Source organism: Erythrolamprus reginae, chromosome 12 (assembly GCF_031021105.1).
Source record: "Erythrolamprus reginae isolate rEryReg1 chromosome 12, rEryReg1.hap1, whole genome shotgun sequence".
In the NCBI taxonomy this organism is placed as follows: Eukaryota; Metazoa; Chordata; class Lepidosauria; order Squamata; family Dipsadidae; genus Erythrolamprus; species Erythrolamprus reginae.
In genome coordinates this window covers 31644136-31664772 of record NC_091961.1, presented here as the reverse complement: position 1 = coordinate 31664772, position 20637 = coordinate 31644136, and the positions used below count along the sequence as shown (strand labels likewise).

The 20637-nt window shown below is 44.7% G+C and overlaps 1 protein-coding gene across 6 annotated transcripts in view; it reads right to left on the bottom strand.

Annotated features, from left to right (window-relative positions):
* Window positions 1-1451: 1451 nt before the first annotated feature.
* USP2 (ubiquitin specific peptidase 2) overlaps window positions 1452-20637 on the bottom strand; it is a 78165-nt gene continuing 58979 nt past the window's right edge. For all 6 annotated transcript variants that reach the window (XM_070765868.1, XM_070765867.1, XM_070765870.1 and 3 more), the window contains 10 exons: window positions 17253-17376; window positions 16295-16406; window positions 15294-15404; window positions 14200-14264; window positions 8867-8970; window positions 7984-8064; window positions 7097-7175; window positions 5984-6091; window positions 5656-5776; window positions 1452-3516 (listed from right to left, as the gene is read on the bottom strand). In XM_070765868.1, the coding sequence (XP_070621969.1) occupies window positions 3429-3516; window positions 5656-5776; window positions 5984-6091; window positions 7097-7175; window positions 7984-8064; window positions 8867-8970; window positions 14200-14264; window positions 15294-15404; window positions 16295-16406; window positions 17253-17376 (993 nt within the window). In that variant the 3' untranslated portion in view covers window positions 1452-3428. The remainder of the gene's footprint in view (window positions 3517-5655; window positions 5777-5983; window positions 6092-7096; window positions 7176-7983; window positions 8065-8866; window positions 8971-14199; window positions 14265-15293; window positions 15405-16294; window positions 16407-17252; window positions 17377-20637) is intronic.

The window sequence follows — 20637 nt, the reverse complement described above, 5'->3', positions numbered from 1 at the left end:
GGACCACAACTGAGCCTACTGCCAAGTGAGACTGTTCAGTGAGTTTTCGTTCAGTGAACCACGGCAGTTGTTAAGTTGGGTGCATGGTTATTTGGACAATTTAGCTTCCCTGTTGGCTTGGCTTGTTCCAGAAGACATGAACTTAGGACGTGGCGACAGTCATAAAGATGGACCTGTTCCCAAACGTCCGAATTTTGACCACATCTTGAGAAAGGATGCTTTAATAGTTGTAAGTGTGAGAAATGTCCCAGCAACCGGTTAGGTCCAACAGAGTCGGCCTTCTCCAGGTCCCGTCAACTAGGGAATGTCGCTTGGCGGGATCTAGGGGAAGAACCTTCTCTGTCGGGGGCCCAGCCCTCTGGAATCAGCTCCCTCCAGAGATTTGTACTGCCCCCACCCTCCTTGCCTTCCGTAGGAACTTGAAAACCCATCTATGCTGCCAGGCCTGGGGTCCTTCTGGCCAATGAGTGCAAAGTAGAGTGGCACCTCTACCTAAGAACGCCTCTACTTATGAACTTTTCTATATAAGAACCGGGTGTTCAAGATTTTTTTGCCTCTTCTCAAGAACCATTTTCCACTTACAAACCCGAGCCTCAGAAACTGTAACTGGAAAAGGCAGGGAGAAGCCTCCGTGGAGCCTGTCTAGGAATCTCCTGAAAGGAAACGGGGCCAGAAAAGGCAGGGAGAAGCCTCCGTGGGGCCTTTCTAGGAATCTCCTGGGAGGAAACAGGGCTGGAAAAGGTGGGGAGAAGCCTCTGTGGGGCCCCTCTAGGAATCTCCTGGGAAGAAACAGGGCCAGAAAAGGCAGGGAGAAACCTCCATGGGGCCTCTCTCGGAATCTCCTGGAAGAAAACAGGACTGGAAAAGGTGGAGAGAAGCCTTTGTGGGGCCTCTCTAGGAATCTCTTGGGAGGAAACAGGGCTGGAAAATGCAGGGAGAAATCTCCATGGGGCCTCTCTAGGATCTCCTGGGAGGAAACATGGCCGGAAAAGGCAGAGAGAAGCCTCCGTGGGGCCTCTCTAGGAATCTCCTGGGAGGAAACAGGGCCTCCACCCTCCCTGTGGTTTCCCCAATCACACACATTATTTGCTTTTACATTGATTCCTATGGGAAAAATTGCTTCTTCTTACAAACTTTTCTTCTTAAGAACCTGGTCACGGAACAAATTAAGTTTGTAAGTAGAGGTACCATTGTATTCAATTCATATTTCAGCAAAGTGAGCTGCCCGTTCTGTAACCCATCTCATGCTTGTGAATTGGTCGAATGTCCTTCAGCTCTTCTTGCAGCAGTACCACCTACAACCACTTGCAGTAGTCCCCAATCGCGTCAGATTCAACAGTAGCCAAGCCCCAGAGCTCATCAGGGGCAGGGGGCTTCTTACTGCACATCCCACCCCTCCCATCAAGGTGATTTCTCGCCCGCAAATGACAGCCAGTCGTGCACAAATGCAGTAGGTTGGTCATCAAGTTACAATTTTATTTCTGTACAAGCCTCCTTCCTGAGTGACCACGGTCCATCCTCCATCCTTGTTTACACAGTAAACAAGCTGTTCAGTCCAAATTGATAAACCCCCCCCCAAAAAACCCTAAACACAAACAAAAACGAAACAAAAAAAAATAACCCGTCCCAAATCAAGCAAAACAGTTAACACTGAGAAAGGCTTTGCTAGCAGGACCCTTGACGTCTATGGTTACCCCTTCTGCCTTCCCCTAGAGGTCCTGAGCATCCACCTGGTTGAAATGGAGTGAAATATGCAAGGGGGGGGAAAGGTTGTGGGGAAACAGGCCATGAGAATGGCAGAAGGGTATCTAGGGGCTTCCTTTCAGTTGTAGACCAAGGTGCCCATTACAAACGACCTCCATGCTCTGCTTGATTCCAAACTTGAGTTTAAAGTTGGCTTGGTGCTTTTCCAGAGCTTTGCAAGGGGTCGGGGGGAATGAAAAGATGGGGAGGGAATAAAACAGGGAACGGGTTATTATTATTATTTTCTACCCAACGAATATTGTCCGGTTGCAAAACCGTCAGGGTGCTAACTCTTAAACTCTCAGCCCTTCAAGTAGTGCCTGCTGCAGAGGTGGGCGGAACGGTTAACTCTGCGCGGTGGGAAATGGGGAATAAATAAAGAGGATGGGACGAGTTTGCCGATGCTAGCCAGCTCCCAAACTGGCTCAAAAAACCCTCCCCCCTCCAACGAGGCGCCGCACGTATTGCAGCGAGAACCAAAAATGAAAACCGAATCAACGCAACCCTCATTCTGGAAAGGCAGTGAACATTGTCCGAAGCGTTGCTAAATGGTCTCCATCCCAGGATGAATGAGGGATACGGTGAGGAAGTTGGGATAGCAGGCAAGGAAAGCCAAGGGATGAGTGAGGGAGGGTCGTCATATTTCTGCTGGTTGCGCCGTGTGCCCCTTTTCCGAAGGGCACTTGGATCTGCTGAAAACACACCTGTGTCTTTCGTCCGGATGTGTTTTTAAGGCACAATCGTGGCAAGGAAACCAGGTAGAACTGGATCCGGCGAGTCTCTGCTTTTGCGATAAAAGTCTGTAAAAAAAATTCCATCCGCGGATGCTTCCAGTTCGTAAAAAAAAGAGAAAAGATCAACAGCAGCCCCCAACCCATGCGAAGAGATGGGACTCGAAGTCCACGGTTCCTGCAGAGAAATCCCTCGCACGCCCTACCCCACTGCCCCAAGGAGGGTCGTGCGAGAACTGTGCAAAAAAACAAACACGCTTTATCTGGCTCTAGGATGCAAAAAGATTCCGGTAAACGTTTATCTACTTCTGCAACTCTGTAGATTCCAACCGGCATTGGATAGAGAGAAATCACCTCCGTGGCTCACTCTGATACCCCCCTTAAGTGATCACAGGGGGGCAAACAGGTTGCTGCCCCCTCCCACAAAAAAGAGCAGCAGCTGTTTGTGCTAATTGCACACCAAATTGTGGAAGGGGTAGGCATGTGGGTGGACGAGGGGAGAAAGGAGGGGAGGGAAACATAGAAATCACCCCTGAGAACCTTTTTTCTGGAGCGATGGAGGTAGCAGCTCGCCAAGGATGGTGTTTCCCCCCTGGGTTTCTCCGTCTCCAATCCCGTGTTTGGGATAAAAGCATCCCGGTTAAAGACCGGCAACTTTAGTTAACGCTTTATTAAAAGCATTTCCTTCCTCCCTCCCTCTTTCTCTCTCTCTCTCTCTCTTTTTTTTGCTTTTGCTTGTTTTATAGGAAAAAAAGGGGAGAAAACCCAGTTTAGAAAAAAAAATCCCTCAAGTCACCATTGTCCTGGGTCTCCACGTGCCCACCCTCCCCACCCCCGGCCCCCGATGCGTTTCTAAGCTGGTGCTTGGCTTGCGTCCTTCCTCCGGGGTATTACGAGGATTCCTGTCCGCGGGGACGTGAGTGGCGGGCGGGGCAGGGGAGCGTGACCTGGAAGCTACATTCGGGAAGACGGGCTGGCGAGCTCGTAGAAGAGGAGATAGGCGTCGCTGCTGCGGAGGTGGCCCAGGGAGATGGGGGTGACGCTGCAGGAAGGATACAAATGGGAAACCGGCATTAATAGGGTGGCATTTGATTTGTATTAATTGAGAGATTGTAATATTGATTGACACGGTAAAAAGCAGACTATCAACCCTAGGTCTAGAAAGCTTAGAACTACGACGCCTAAAACGCGATCTAAGTATTGCCCACAAAATCATAGGCTGCAACGTCCTGCCTGTCAATGACTACTTCAGCTTCAACCGCAACAACACAAGAGCACGCAACAAATTCAAACTTAATATTAATCGCTCCAAGCTTGACTGTAAAAAATATGACTTTAGCAATTGCGTTGTCGAAGCGTGGAACTCATTACCGGACTCAGTAGTATCAACCCCTAACCCCCAACATTTCTCCCTTAGACTATCCACGATTGACCTCTCCAGGTTCTTAAGAGGTCAGTAAGGGGCGTACATAAGTGCACTAGCCTGCCTTTCGTCCCCTGTCCAATTGTCTCTCCTTATCCCATATATCATATATCTTTTCTTCCTTTCATATATCTTCTCCTCTACTTTTATATCTTTTCTTTATATATAATACTTCATGTCTATGATCTGTAGGTCAGCAGTTCAAATATTATCACCGGCTCCAGGTTGACTCAGCCTTCCATCCTTCCGAGGTGGGTAAAATGAGGACCTGGATTGTGGGGGCAATAGGCTGGCTCTGTTTAAAAGTGTTATTGCTAACATTGTAAGCTGCCCTGAGTCTAAGGAGAAGGGTGGCATAAAAGGTGAATAAATAAATAAATAAATAAATATAAATTAAATAACCATAACTGATTTTTCTCTTTCTTTTTAAATATTTTTATCAACTTTTCACTTTTAAAAAGAAAACACAATAGTAAGTACAGAAGAAAATCAAAGAAAATCAAATTAATAATAGTATATACAGATATTAGCATTATGTCAGCATTAAAGTCACTATATTTATATTATATTAATTATACACTAGACCAGGGGTAGACCAAGTTGGCTCTTCTATGACATATGGACTTCAACGCCCAGAATTCCTGAGCTAGCATGCTTGGCTCAGGAATTCTGGGAGTTGAAGTCCACAAATCAAAGAAAACCCCTGCACTAGACTATAATTTGTCTCAAGTACAGTGGTATCTCGACATACGAGTTTAATTCGTTCCAGACCCGAGTTCGTAAGTTGATCAACTCGCATCTCGAATGAATGCCTTTAGACTTTGTTTTTCGCGCCGAGATAACCGGAAGCAAGGAGATTCTTGCGCCACCTAGTGGAAGCTCGGCTCGTATCCCGAATTTGAGCTCGGGCGTCGAACAGAAATTTCGCTCGCGTCGCGGCTCGTAACTTGGAATACTCGCATGTGGAGCAGCTCGTACCTAGAGGTACTACTGTATATAAATTAGTACAGTTTTACCTCATGATACGAACCCCTCGTCTTATGAACAACCCGAGATACGAACCCGGGGTTCAGAAAATTTTTGCCTCTTCTTACGAACTTTTTTCTTCTTATGAACCCGCCGCCGCCGAGAAGCCCCGCCGCCCGGCTGTCGCTTTTTGAAACAGCCGGGGGGCTTCCCAGCGTCCTCCTGAACCCGAACGCCAAACCTGAACTACCGGGTTCGGCATTCAGGAGGCCGCCGAGAAGCCCCCTGGCTGTTTTAAAAGGTGACAGCCGGGGGGCTTCTCAGCGGCCTCCCGAACGGCGAACCCGGAAGTTCGGGTTTGGCGTTGGGGTTCAGGAGGACGCTGGGAAGCACCCCCGGCTGTTTCAAAAGGTGACAGCTGGGCGGCGGTGTTTTTTTGCGGGGTTTTTTTTCATTGCACGGATTAATTGATTTTACATTATTTCCTATGGGAAACAATGTTTCGTCTTATGAACTTTTCGTTTTACGAACCTCCCCCTGGAACCAATTAGGTTCGTAAGACGAGGTATTACTGTACGTGCTTTTTTCCATGAACAAAATAATTCCATGTATACTTCAATGATTTTGATCATGAAGGCTCTATTGCCCCCCCCTCCCAAATGGTAAAGTCTAGATTTTATTTTATTTATTACATACTGTCGAGTTAAGTTTTGTCCTCTTTTTATGACCTCTCTTGCTCCGGGAAAGAGTTGGGGGTGCGCGTGTGAACGGAGAATCCGATCGAGCGCTTACCGTGAGTCGTTATAGGCGTGCCATTCCCCAGAGACGGGGCTCTTGCAGTAGGCCGTGTAGTGGCCGCCCATCGTGGTTCCACTGTGGTTGGAGATGGCGTAGAGATTGTAAATGGCGTGGTCTGAAAACGGAAGAGGTCAAATTACCCTCAGGGGAGATTTCCACTCGCTCGCGGGTGTGCAAAAGCAGGCGGCGGCCTCCGTCGGAAGCGTGCAACAGCCCTTCTCTTTCTCCCCTGGCACTCAACAGGTTGGGGGGTTGCTGGCTTAGATGACCCCCCACCGTCACCCGGCCTGGTTCTTCCAAATCCCGCAGAATAGATACTCACTGGAACTCTGAGAGGCAAATTCCCGTAGATCCAGATCCTTAAGCGGGAAATTGACAAAAGTGGTGAGTTTGCTGGATCGCATCCTGGCTTCGGAGAAACGTTTCAGGTCTGGGCAAAATGGATTAAGGAAAAAAGGGGGGAAGGGCCAGAACGGTTCCCACAAGCGAAGAATGTTTATTTTATCATCATCATCATCATTACCATAATCATCATTATCATCATTTAACGACCCCATATCTATCTATCTATCTATCTATCTATCTATCTATCTATCTATCTATCTATCTATCTATTATCTATCTATCTCTATCTATCTATCTATCTATCTATCTATTTATCTACATCTATCTATCTATCTATCTATCTATCTGTCTATCTGTCTATCTGTCTATTATCTATCTATCTATCTATCTATCTATCTATCTATCTATCTATGTCTATCTATCTATCTATCTATTATCTATCTATCTATCTATCTATCTCTGTCTATCTATCTATCTATCTATCTATCTATCTATCTATCTATCTATCTATCTATCTCTGTCTGTCTGTCTGTCTGTCTGTCTGTCTGTCTGTCTGTCTATCTATCTATCTATCTATCTTGTTATCTATCCATCTATTGATCTAGTTATCTATCCATCTATCTAGTTATCTATCCATCTATCTCTATCTATCTATCTATCTATCTATCTATCTATCTATCTATCTATCTATCCATTATCCATCCATCCATCATCTGTCTGTCTGTTTGTCTGTCTGACTACATCTTTCTTTCTTCTTTCTCTTCCTTCCTTCCTTCCTTCCTTCCTTCCTTCCTTCCTTCCTTCCTTCCTTCCTTCCTATGCCGCCCTTCTCCATAGACTCAGGGCAGCTTACAAAACAGGAACAAATACAAAACACAACATGTGAGAAACCCAAACATAAAATCTGATCTAAAACCCCGTCATCACAATCTGAGGCTGATAGAAACCTATCAATTCACCCCACATCCACAGCTCAGGTCTCCTTGCCATGGAGCTTCCAGCAGTGGTTGGATATGGGACGGAGGACAAATCAATTCCATAACTAACTAAATAGCCGAGGCCAAATCCTCTGGACGACAGGAAAGGATACGTAAAACCAGGATCTTGGGGAAACGTTGGATGCTGAACTTCTTCATGCATTTCGTCCTTGCTTTGCAATGATAGCACGTCTGCAGGGACAAAGGACAACCAGGATGTGAAAATTTAGTATCCTGAACAGAAACAGCTGCAGTTCATCTCTTGGACCCTTCCTGAACATCTGGGGCTCCACATCTCTGGAGCTAAGCGGTTCATATGACCGATTACAGAATAACACAGTCGGAAGGGGTCTTGTAGGTCATCTAGTCCACTCCACACCCAAGCAGGAGACCCAACATCAGTGTTTCCCAACCTTGGCCACTTGAAGATATCTGGACTTCAACTCCCAGAATTCCCTGGCTGGGGAATTCTGGGAGTTGAAGTCCAAATATCTTCAAATGGCCAAGGTTGGGAAACACTGCCCTACATCATATATGACAGGTGGTAGTCCAATCCCTTCTTGAAAGCCTCCAGGAATGAAACTCCCACAACCTCTGAAGGCAACTCCTGTTCCATGGGTGGATTGTTCTCACTGTCAGAAATAATTTCTAGCTCGAATCTCTCCTTGTTCAATTTCCATCCTTTGTTCCTTGTGTGGCCTTTGGGAAATAGCTTGACCCCCTCCTCTCTGTCGCAGCCCCTCAAATATTGGCACACTGATATCCTGATTACTGGGGTCCTTCTCTTCACTAGACTAGGTCCAGTTCCTGCAACCGTTCATCATATACTTTAGTCTCCAGTCCCCCAATCATCCCTGTTGCTCTTCTCTGCGCTCTTTCTAGAGTCTCAACATCTTTTTGAAATCTAGGGCTTAAAAACATTTGGAGTCAGAGACGTCAAGTGACGTCAGAAACCTGACTGATGAGGGTTTTTTGCAGCTTCCTCTCCATCAGGACTTACGGGTTTCTCATCTCCATCTAGAACGTCTTCCTTGGTGAAGAGCCGCATGCAGTCAATCAAATTCACCTCGCCGTAGCTTTTCTGCAGAGAGCGAGTGAGCAAGAGAGAGAGAGAGAGAGAGAGAGTGTGTTATCGAGGTTCAAGAGGTTAGGTCACCAATGGGAGAAACATAGAAACATAGAAGGCTGACGGCAGAAAAAGACCTCCTGGTCCATCTAGTCTGCCCTTAAACTACTCCCTGTATTTTATGTTAGGGTGGATCTGTGTTTATCCCAGTTATGTTTAAACTCAGTGACTTTGGATTTACCAACCACGTCTGCTGGAAGTTTGTTCCAAGCATCTACTACTCTTTCAGTGAAATTATATTTTCTCACGTTGCTTCTGATCTTTCCCCCAACTCACCTCAGATTATGCCCCCTTGTTCTTGAGTTCACTTTCCTCTTAAAAACACTTCCTTCCTGAACCTTATTTAACCCTTTGACATATTTAAATGTTTCGATCATGTGCCCCCTTTTCCTTCTGTCCTCTAGACTATACAGACTGAGTTCATGAAGTCTTTCCTGATAAGTTTGATTCTTAAGACCTTCCACTGTTTTTGTAGCCCGTCTTTGGACCCGTTCAATTTTGTCAATATCTTTTTGTAGGTGAGGTCTCCAGAACTGGACACAGTATTATTCCAAATGGGGTCTCACCAACGCTCCATACAGCGGGATCACAATCTCCCTCTTCCTGCTTGTTATACCTCTAGCTATGCAGCCAAGCATTCTACTTGCTTTCCCTACCACCTGAGAAGAGGCAGAAGGGTCAGATCTGGGGTCAATGGGAAGCCACAGATCTTGGGTCAACGGGAAACCAATGGGAACCCCAGGACGGGGAAGGTTACCTTTGCAATGGGCAGGGACAGGTCCCAGTAAGGATCAAAGGCAGTGGAACAGTAGCCGCAAGAACTGCAGGTCAAGGAGCTCTTTAGTTGCCCAACGAAGAGATCTGAAGAAAGAGAAGATGGAGAATATTATATGAAGGTGGAGACCAAGCACGTTGGAACCCATACCACATTTCTGACGTTAGCACCCTCGAAAATGTCCAAAGATACTTGACCAGAAGAGCCCTTCACTCCTCTACCGTAACAGAATACTCTGCGAAACTAGACTTACAATCCTGGGTCTTGAGAGCTTAGAACTACGACGCCTTAAATAATGATCTAAGTATTGCCCACAAGATCATATGCTGCAATGTCCTGCCTATCAAAGACTACTTCAGCTTCAACCACAACAACACAAGAGCACACAACAGATTCAAGCTTAATATTAACCGCTCCAAACTTGACTGTAAAAAATATGACTTTAGTAATCGAGTCGTTGATGCATGGAACTCATTACCGGACTCCGTAGTATCATCCCCAAACCCCCAACACTTTACCCTTAGACTATCCACGGTTGACCTCTCCAGATTCCTAAGAGGTCAGTAAGGGGTGTACATAAGCGCACTAGAGTGCCTTCCGACCCCTGTCCTATAATCTCTCCTATATCTCCTATATCTTCTCTACTATCTCCATAAGCTTCATTGTATATTATTGTGTATTGGACAAAATAAATAAATAAAATAAAAAGTTCATCAGGTGCATAGGAGATTGGACCTCCCTCCTTCCTGAAAGCTTCACCTGAGAATGAGAACAGAGGATCTGAGCTCATGGTTGAGTTATCTCAATACTCTTAGTCACCCTCCCAGCCAACTTGTTTTTGACCTCATTTGTTGTGAAAGCTCAGGCTAATGTTCTTCACTGACGCTTCTCTGCGTAGGAGTTACCCCTGATCTATTTAGGTGGATAGGTGTCCTTTGCCACAGTGACAATGGAAGGCAGGTTTTTTGTTTTAAATGAAGAAGCTTTTGCAACAAGGTTTTCCCAAACCAAAGAAATACTTTCCAAAAAGTTACAACTGGAAGATCCTTTCCAACTACAGTGATACCTCGTCTTACAAATGCCTCATCATACAAACTTTTTGAGACACAAACCCGGGGTTTAAGATTTTTTTGCCTCTTCTTTCAAACTATTTTCACCTTACAAACCCACCACGGCCCCTGGGATGCCCCGCCTCCGGTCTTCCGTTTCCAGCGAAGCGCCTCAGTGAAATCACAGCATCGCAAAAACACAGAGGTCCGGAGGTGGCGTTTTGAGGACATTGGTGTTTTTGCGATGCTGCGATTATACTGATACTTCCTTCGCTGGAAAACCAGAGAAGCGCTCATTTTTGCGATGCTGGGATTCCCCTGCAGCATCGCAAAAGCACAGAAGTCCGGAGGTGGGTTTCCCATGGAGGGGAGCCTCTTGGGAATGCTAGCAGTGCAAAAACGTGCAAAAGGGGCAAATTTTGGGCTTGCGCGCATTTAATTGCTTTACCATTGATTCCTACGGGAAACATTGTTTCGTCTTACAAACATTTCACCTTAAGAACCTCGTCCCGGAACCAATTAAGTTTGTAAGACAAGGTATCACTGTACTCTTATAATTCTTAAAAATCACCAGTAACTTCATTTGGTGCAAAACCTCCAAACCAGATTTTAAAAAATAAAATAAAATAAAAATCCACCCGGTGGTTGATTTTGAAATCTAGGGCTTAAAAACATTTGGAATAAGAGATGTGAACTGTGTGTAGAAACCTGAAAGAAGGAAGCTTCAAAGTCTTGACTGGGGTTGGGTCTCAACTCCCTACTTCTCAAGGCTTCCTAAAGCTTCTCTTCTCAGCTCCTAGATCTGGGCATGTTGGAAATCCTGTTTTATGTTTTTCCAAATTCATCTGACGAATGCTCCTTGGTAGTTGTGGTTTGCCGACTCCCTGCCTGGTTTAGGTTGCCAGTTTATTGCAACCACAAATTCAGCACAGCTCCTTGTGTGGCCCTAGGTAAACTAGCCCTGATTGAACAAAGTTGTGGCCACGGGAAAGGTCAAAATAATATTTTTTGAACAGTTTGCAACCGTTTCAAATGGGGGATCCAGCATTTGGTGGGTGTCAAACAGAGAGATACTGTACATACTATTATTATTATTATTATTATTATTATTATTATTATTATTATTATTTATTAGATTTGCATGCCGCCCCTCTGTAGACTCACAGCAATGATAAAAACAATATACAATGACAAATCTAATAGTTAGAATCTAAAATAACAATAATACATTTAAAAAGTCTAAAAAACAAGAAACCCCAATACTGTATATAAAAAACATACATACAGTCATGACATACACAAAAAAACCTACATAGGCAGGGGGAGATGTTTCAGTTCCCCCACGCTTGACGATAGAGGTGGGTTTTAAGGAGTTTACGAAAGGCAAGGAGGGTGAGGGCAGTTCTAATCTCTGGAGGGAGCTGACTCCAGAGGGTCGGAGCTGCCACAGAGAAGGCTCTTCCTTTGGGTCCCGCCAAACGGCATTGTTTAGTTGACGGGACCCGGAGGAGACCAACTCTGTGGGACCTAACCGGTCACTGGGATTCGTGCGGCAGAAGGCGGTCCTGGAGATATTCTCGTCCGATGCCATGAAGGGCTTTATAGGTGATGACCAACACTTTGAATTGTGACCGGAAACTGATCGGCAACCAATGCAGACTGCGGAGTGTTGGAGTAACATGGGCATACTTAGAGAAGCCCATAATTGCTCTCGCAGCTGCATTCTGCACGATCTGAAGTTTCCGAACACTTTTCAAAGGTAGCCCCATGTAGAGAGCGTTACAGTAGTCGAGCCTCAAGGTGATGAGGGCATAGAAACATAGAAACATAGAAGTCTGACGGCAGAAAAAGACCTCATGGTCCATCTAGTCTGCCCTTATACTATTTTCTGTATTTTATCTTAGGATGGATATATGTTTATCCCAGGCATGTTTAAATTCAGTTACTGTGGATTTATCTACCACATCTGCTAGAAGTTTGTTCCAAGGATCTACTACTCTTTCAGTAAAATAATATTTTCTCATGTTGCTTTTGATCTTTCCCCCAACTAACTTCAGATTGTGTCCCCTTGTTCTTGTGTTCACTTTCCTATTAAATGAGTGACTGTGAACAGTGACCCCCGACATACATACATACATACATACATACATACATACATACATACATACGCACTAAGGGTGATTCACAAAATTGTCAGGAGGCTCCATTACCCTTGGGTCAACCTTGGCCAATTTTCAGACCAGCCACGACTGCTTAGGTAATTCTGGGAGTCGAAGTCCACTTGTCTTAAAGTGACCATGGTTGAGAAATAAATGTTGACTTGCGTTTCCAGGGCAATCAAGGGTGTCATTTCCTTTGCCAACGGTGGATTTGAAAGGTGATGAAATCTTTAGAAACACCCCGATGGCGTTGACCCTAATCGGCAGAGTTGCCTCTTTCAAAACTGGTTTTTAAGCGTTGTTCCCTTTTTTTGTTGTAGGTTGCCGCTCTCTTTCGGTTTCATTTCCTTTTAAAAATTTGCACCAGGTCAGGTCTGGTCTTGATGTTCTCGGATCCAAGCCAGGAAGAGCGACTGTTCATTGAATTTTGTTCGTGTAATTGTTGATATTTATAGAACTCTGGCTAAAACATTGTTAATGGAACATTTTCTTTGTCGTTTTGTTAAAAGTTCCTTGGCTAGTTCAGAGCAACGTTTCAATTGCAGCAAATTGTGGGCTGAATTTTTTTTCTCCCAGTAATTAACCTGGCTATCACATCCATTAACGATCGACTTAAAAAATTATTTTAAAAATAAAGATTTTTAAAAAATTAAAATTAGAAAGAGGAAATCCCAGCGACCGATTAGGTCCCACAGAGTGGACCTTCTCCGGGTCCCGTCAACTAAACAATGCCGCTTGGCGGGACCCAGGGGAAGAGCCTTCTCTGTGGCGGCCCCGGCCCTCTGGAACCAACTCCCCCCAGAGATTAGAATTGCCCCCACCCTCCTTGCCTTTCGTAAGCTGCTTAAAACCCACCTCTGCCGCCAGGCATGGGGGAATTGAGATGCTCTTTCCCCCTGGGCCTTTACAATTTCATGTGTGGTATGTCTGTATGTATGTTTGGTTTTTTATATTAATGGGTTTTTTAAATCATTTTTAGTATTTATTGGATTATTATTGTACATTGTTTTATTACTGTTGTTAGCCGCCCCGAGTCTCCGGAGAGGGGTGGCATACAAATCCAATACATAAATAAACAAACAAACAAACAAACAAACAAACAAACAAACAAACAAATAAATAAATAAATAAATAAATAAATAAATAAATGGGGGGGGGAAGAGAAAAATTATTTTCCCCCCTTTTCCTCTTTTTAATATATATATTTTTTAAAAAAATATTTTTCCACCAGTTACACAAACATCCATACATATACCATATTATTAAAACATCCATAGTGATATATTGCTATCCAAAATACAGGGGGTGGACAAAAAAATGGAAACATTTGACTTTTTGGCATCATAATGTTTGAACATGTTCAAATCAATCAAAACTTGACATATTTTAATGTTTTTTTTTAAAGTTCTGTTATGTTTTTTTAAAGTACCTTTTTTTGAACAGAAATTTAAGGAAATGCGTTATAACCTTCTAGAAATGGCAGACCTCTCAGACTTTCAAAGAGGCCAAATTGTTGGTGCTCGAATGGCAGGCGCTAGTGTAACACAAAGTGCCCGAATGTTGGGCGTTTCAAGAGGTCATGCCTCAAAAGTCATGACTGCTTTTGAAAGAGAAGGGAAGACGTCCTCAGCCAAGCTCAGGTCTGGTCGAAAGTTGAAGTTGTCTGAGAGAGACCGTCGGACTCTAAACAGAATTGTTAGAGCGGATCACAAGACCGCAGCTCCTAAAATCACTGCAGAGCTCAATAGACACATACAGAACCCAGTGTCCACAAAAACTGTTCGAAGGGAGCTTCACAAATCTGGATTCCACGGAAGAGCTGCAAGAACTTCTTGTTCTACCCTCAGGTGCTTTGGAGAATAGCTTGACTCCTTCTTTTTGGCAACCCCTGAGATACTGGAAGGCTGCTATCATGTCTCCCCTGGTCCTTCTTTTCATTAAACTAGCTATGCCCAGTTGTTGCAACTGTTCTTCATATGTTTTAGCCTCTAATCCCCTAATCATCTTTAATCTAATAATCATATAATAATAATAATAATAATAATAATAATAATAATAATAATAATAATAATCATCACCATCATCACCATCATCATCATGTACTCACCCCCAATCCGGCTGTCTTCTCTCGCGAGGTATCTCAACCACATCTGCCTGCCCTTATCATCGTCACTGCAGGAAACACACAAGAGAGAGAAGGTCAGGGGTGCCATGCTTAGCAGTTCGGGCATACCAGTAGTGGTGGCCGCTGGTGGTTTTGGAGAACTGGTAGTGGCGGCGGTGCAAGGCTCCACCCACCCACTAAGAGATCGCCATTTTCTTTCTTAACCTTGTGTGCTCGCGCAATGCTTTCCAAGGTGGGTCAAATGAGGACCCAGATTGTTGGAGGCAAGAGGCTGACTCTGTAAAACGCTTAGAGAGGGCTGCGAAGCGGTATAGAAATCTAAGTGCTCTTCCTCCCTCCCTTCCTTCCTTCCTTCCTTCTTTCCTTCCTTCCTTGTCCCTTCTTTCCTTCCTTGGTTCCTCCCTTCCTCCTTTCCTTGGTTAGAATGCATTATTACAGCCTGGCTCTGCCCACTGCCAGGAGTTCAATCCTGACTAGGTCAAGTTTGACTTAGCCTTCCATCATTCCGAGGTGGGTAAAATGAGGACCCATATTGTAGGGGGCAACAGGCTGACTCTCTGGAAACCACTTAGAGAGGGCTGTAAAGCACTGTGAAGCGGTATAGAAGTCTAACTGCTATTCCTCCCTCCCTCCCTCCCTCCCTCATTCCTTCCTTCCTTTTCTCCCAAAGGTTAGAATACAGTATTGCTGGCTAACTCTGTTCATTGCCTTGAGTTCAATTTTGACCAGCTCAAGGTTGACTCAGCCTTTCCGAAGTGGATAAAATGAGGACCCACATTGTTCGGGGCAAATATGCTGATTCTGTAAACCGCTTGGAGAAGTCTGTATAGAAGTCTAAATGCTATTGAGATTGTGCTTGAACTCAAACTCGTTCTCCCGGGCCACCCCGAACTTTTGTGCTAGAACCCAAACTGACCCTAACTTGGTCATCCCGATCTTTCTTTGGAGACTCAGCCCCATAGACAGAGCTTCTCAAGCACAAACTTGAGAGGAGGGCTATTGGCGTTTGGTGGTCTCCAGCTCCCCCCCGCCCAAGAAACCAACTATCCCGGTGCTTCGGTTCTTCTGGGACTCACGGTAAATGGTCCAGGTTGTCGTTGTTGCCTTTGGGACGGACCAACACTCGGTTCACTTCGCTGTGGAGCCCATCGAGGAGGAAGCGCAGGAACTCTTGGGCGTCCTGCTGGCTGCGAAAGAGGAAGGACGGGTGTCAATCTAAGGGGAAGGAGGTGCCAGTCAAGCTCCACCAAAGGAGCCCGGGAGAAGAATTCCTGAAGAAGGGGGAGACTGATTCTCTTCCAACCCTCCCCTCCTCCTGTAGGGAGGGGAGGGGAGTTTATTTATTTATTTCTCGGTATTAAATTTAGAGGCCAAAGCGATTGTGGGTGGTTTGGACAGATTATTCGCAGAAGGAAAGGAAAGGGAAGGAGAAGAGAGGGAAAGAGAAGGAAGTGATAGAGAGGAGAGAAGAGGAAAGGAGGAAGAGAAAGGGGAAAGGGAAGAAAGCAGAGAAGAGGAGGAGGAGAGAGACAGGGAGAGGAGAGAAGGAAGAGCAGGGGAGGAGGAGAGGGAGAGGAGAGAAGGAGAGGAGAAGAGAGGACAGGAAAGAGGAGAAAATGAGAAGGAGAGGGAGAAGAGAGAAGAGGGAGGGCAGGAGGATAGGAGAGAAGGAGAAGGGGAGGGGAGAAGAGGACAAGAAAGAGGAGAGAAGAAGGAGGGGAGGGGAAGGGAGAAGGAGAAGGGGAGGAGAGGACAGGAAAGAGGAGAAAAGGAGGAGAGGAAGAGACCAAACTAACTCTGTCTCTTCATCAGATTTGGGAAGATGGGACCCTCTAAGGCAAAGGTGGCCATTTTTGGATCTGCTAGAAGTTTTGGAATTTAGCATCCTCCCTTCCCAACCGGGATGCTGAATGCCAAGAAATGGGAGTCGCGGTCCCAAAGACAAACAGGACCAGAGGTCACCACGAATGTGAAAAAAGCATGACTGCAGATCAAGGAAGAGAGAGCAAAGGGAGGAACGTCCCCTTGTTAAAAAACGGGAAGGTGCCACTAGATCCCCACCCCACCCCGCTCTTACTTGTATCCCACAAAGCGAGGAGCGTATCGTTGAATCTGCATCTTGAATTCGGAAGGGCTCACGGATTCATTGGGAGACGAGGTCCACAACGCCTGGATGAGCTTGGCAAACTCTGGAGAGAAGGGAGGAAAGCCAGGCGGCCGTCAACACACAACGCAAGGTGGCCATCAAAGAACTTGACCTTGTTCCATCCCTTTTAGACTCAATGTGAGTCTCTATGGGGAGACACGAACTCTGGCTTGCTATTACTACTACTACTATTACTAACAACAACAACAATAACAACAGAGTTGGAAGGGACATTGGAAGTCTTCTACTCCAACCCCTTGTTTGGGCAGGAGACCCTACACTTCTTCAGACAGATGGTTATCCAACATCCTCTCCAAAACTTCCAGTGTTGGGGCATTCACAACTTCTGGAGGCAAGCTGTTCCACTGATGAATTGTTCTCACTGTCAAGAACACTTCCCTCCTGAAACTTATTTAACCCTTTAACATATTTAAATGTTTCGATCCTTTCCCCCCTCTACCTTCGGTCCTCCAGACTCTACAGATTGAGTTCATGGAGTCTTTCCTGATACGTTTTATGCTTAAGACCTTCCACCATTCTTGTAGCCCGTCTTTGGACCCGTTCAACTGGATCAATATGTTTTTGTAGGTGAGGTCTCCAGAACTGGGTATTATTCCAAATGGGGTCTCACCAGCGCTCTATACAGCGGGATCACCATCTCCCTCCTCCTGCTTGTTTTGCTCCTCCTCCTCCTCCTCCTCCTCCTCCTCCTCCTCCTCCTCCTCCTCCTCCTCCTTTTCTTTCCCTTGGAAAGTCCTCTACTTTGGCTTCCTCCCCCCTCCTTCCTAGCCTCCCCTCTCCCATGAAGGGGCTTCAAGCAAGGGAAGGCCCCTATCCCATCTACAAATGGTTTCCTGTTGCGCCAGAGCAAAAACATCAGCGCCTTCACCTGTCATGAGGGACATCTGCATGCGACTGTTGTTGTTGAGATCGCGGACGTATTGGTTCTGCAGGCAGTAATCTCGCAGCTCTTTGGTGTTGCTCAGACACTGCAGGATGGAGTTCATAAAACACTACAAGAAGCAGGAAAGAGAGAGAGAGAGAGAGAGAAAGTCATATGTTTTTGTGTGTCCCTGTGTATGTACACATACGGCATATAGACATAGAATTAAATAGTATATTTTGGATGTTGAGTAATAATAAATAGAGAGGGAAATTGTATCTCTTTGAGAAGAATAGAGGCCAGGCACCCTAACCCAAACCCTTGACATGAGTGATGTCAAGTTGGCCACCTTTATGCCAGTCACATGACCTTTAAGCCACACCCAGTCACATGGTCATCAACCACTCCCACCTGGTCACATGGCCAGCAAGCCACACCCACAAAATAAGCCATGCGCTCCCCGTGTGGTAGTCTTCTAGTCCAACCGCCTGTTCAAAGAGAGGGTTCCCTATATCAGGGATAGGCAAAGATGGCTCTTCTATGACTTGTGGACTTCAACTCACAGAATTCCTGAGCCAATCATGCTAGCTGAGGAATTCTGGGAGTTGAAGTCCCCATGTCATAGAAGAGTCAACTTGGCCTACCCCTGCCCCTATATCATTCCGGACAAAGGGCGATGCAGTCTCTTCTTGGAAATCTCTAGGGATGGAGCCCCCATAATCTCTGGAGGCAAGGCTGTTCCACAGCTTAATGGGGGAATTAACAGAATTCCCCTTGAATTCCAGGTTGCATCTCTCTTCGATAAGTTCCCACCATTCCTTCTTCTTATCTCTCACCCCTACGTTATCTCCCCTACATTTAAACTTTTAAAATAGCTTAAAGAAGCTATTTAATAGCTTAAAGAAGCTATTTAAAAAAAGCCACATAAAAATGTTGCACGCTGTTGCTATGGTGCAAAAAAAAAAATATATTAAGAAACTCAAAAGAGAGGTTATTTGGGTTTTTTTCTCTTTCCTGCTCACCCACAATGTTCCGTTGCGTCTGTGACTGACTCATGCTACGACACACAGTCACACGTGGACCCTGGATTGTCACGCCTAAGCAGAAATGCTCACCCATGGTGGGTGATGGGCATTTTTTTAAAAAAAAATTCCCCCAAAGCCAAACAATATCCAGCTTTATTAAAGGTACCTTTCTTAAAACGATCAGGCAGGGCATGGGCTACAATTCGCAATGTTTTACAACAATTTCCAAACACCCCTTTTCCTTGCAATGCAAAAATGTAAAGTTACTACACTACTCAAAAAAAAGAAAAAGGGAACACTTAAACAACAGAATATAACTCCAAGTCAATCAAGCTTCTGTGAAATCCAACGGTCCACTTGGTTGACTCCAAGTCAATCAAACTTCTGTGAAATCCAACGGTCCATATCACATTCATTCATTCATTCATTCATTCATTCATTCATTCATTCATTCATTCATTCATTCTATTTTATGTTATTTTATTTTATTTATTTTATCGTTTTATTTTGTTTTGTTTTGTTTTTTAATTTAATTTAATTTAATTTTTTATTTTATTTATTTTATTTATTAAATTTGTATGCCGCCCCTCTTTGCAGACTCGGGGCGGCTCACCGCAACCGAAAACAATATATAATACAAATTCAATAATTAGAAAGCTAAAAATCCATAATTTTTTAAAAAAACATGCTGTGGTGCACATTCAACTTTGCACAAAGCAAAAAGTATTCAATGAGAATATTTCATTCATTCAAATTTAGGATGTGTTCTTGGAGTGTTCCCTTTATTTATTTTTGAGCAGTATATATACAATCCAATTGGAACAGGGAAAGTTTCGAGTGAGGGTGGACACTTTCACATTTAGTATGTTGCTTAACAACTTTTCAGAAACCTACCCTGACTTTAAGAAAACAAAACCCCAAAATTGCAAAATTTTTCAATCTGAAGATTCAGACTAAAGAAGGGAATGCTCTCCTTCTTCCCTTGGTATTTCACACCAGGTTATCTGGATTGCCTGATAACTGTAAGAATGCATTGGGTTTTATGACAGCAAGTATCAAATGCCACATGATACTCAGAAAAGTAATAAATACAAGGGACACTGGAATGATTAAAATGAGAAATACAGTTTTAGTATTCCACAAAACAGGCATTTTAGGATTTTCAGTGTGGTCTGAAGCATTTCGCTCCGAGTCTATGGAGAGGGGCGGCATACAAATCTAATAAATTATTATTTATTTGTTTTTATTTATTTATTCATTTGTCCAATGCATAAATACATAGGAAGAAAATAGACATGTGATAATATAAAAGAGGGTGAAGGTGAACTTAGAGGAGAGGATATATGAAAGGAAGAGAATATATAGGATAGTTGAAAGAAAGGAAAGACAATTGGACAGGGGATGAAAGGCACACCAGTGCACTTATGTACGCCCCTTACTGGCCTCTTAGGAACCTGGAGAGGTCAATCGTGGAGAGTCTAAGGGAGAAGTGTTGGGGGTTAGGGGTTGACACAATTGAGTCCAGTAGTGAGTTCCAAGCTTCGATAACTCGATTGTTGAAATCATATTTTTTACAGTCAAGTTTGGCGCGGTTCGTATTAAGTTTGAATCTGTTGCGTGCTCTTGTGTTATTGTGGTTGAAGCTGAAGTAGTCATTGACTGGTAAGACATTGCAGCATATGATCTTGTGGGCAATACTCAGATCGTGTTTTAGGCGCCATAGTTCTAGGCTTTCTAGGCCCAGGATTGTTAGTCTATTTTCGTAGGATATTCTGTTTCGAGTGGAGGCGTGAAGGGCTCTTCTGGTGAAATATCTTTGGACATTTTCAAGGGTGTTGATGTCTGAGATGTGGTATGGGTTCCAGACAGATGAGCAGTAGTCTAGGATGGGTCTGGCAAAAGTTTTGTAGGCTCTTGTGAGTAGTGTGAGATTGCCTGAGCAGAAGCTGCCTAGGATCAGGTTGACAACTCTAGAGGCTTTTTTGGCGATTATTATTTCAAAAACCAATACAGATGGGCATTGTTGGTCAGCTCCCTGAAGCAGCGACGGTGAGGTGCTGAAAGTGTGTCCATCGTTCAACCCAGATCCCTTCTCTGGGGAGGCAGGTGGAGTAGCAACAGCTACTAGTAACGTTACTCTCAGTTACTATCGGTTATTGGGAGAGAGGGGGGATGGTAGCAAGGAGGAAGTGAGATACTAGTTCCTCTCTCCTTGTGGTTGGGAGAAGGAAACTCCCACCCATGGGCAACAAAGGGGAAGCCCACTCTGCGGCCAATGCTAGCTCTAGAAGTGTGTGTGTGAGAGAGTGTGTGAGTGTGAGTGAACTTCAGTGTCCAATTCCCCCATCAAGTCTGATGTCCATTGA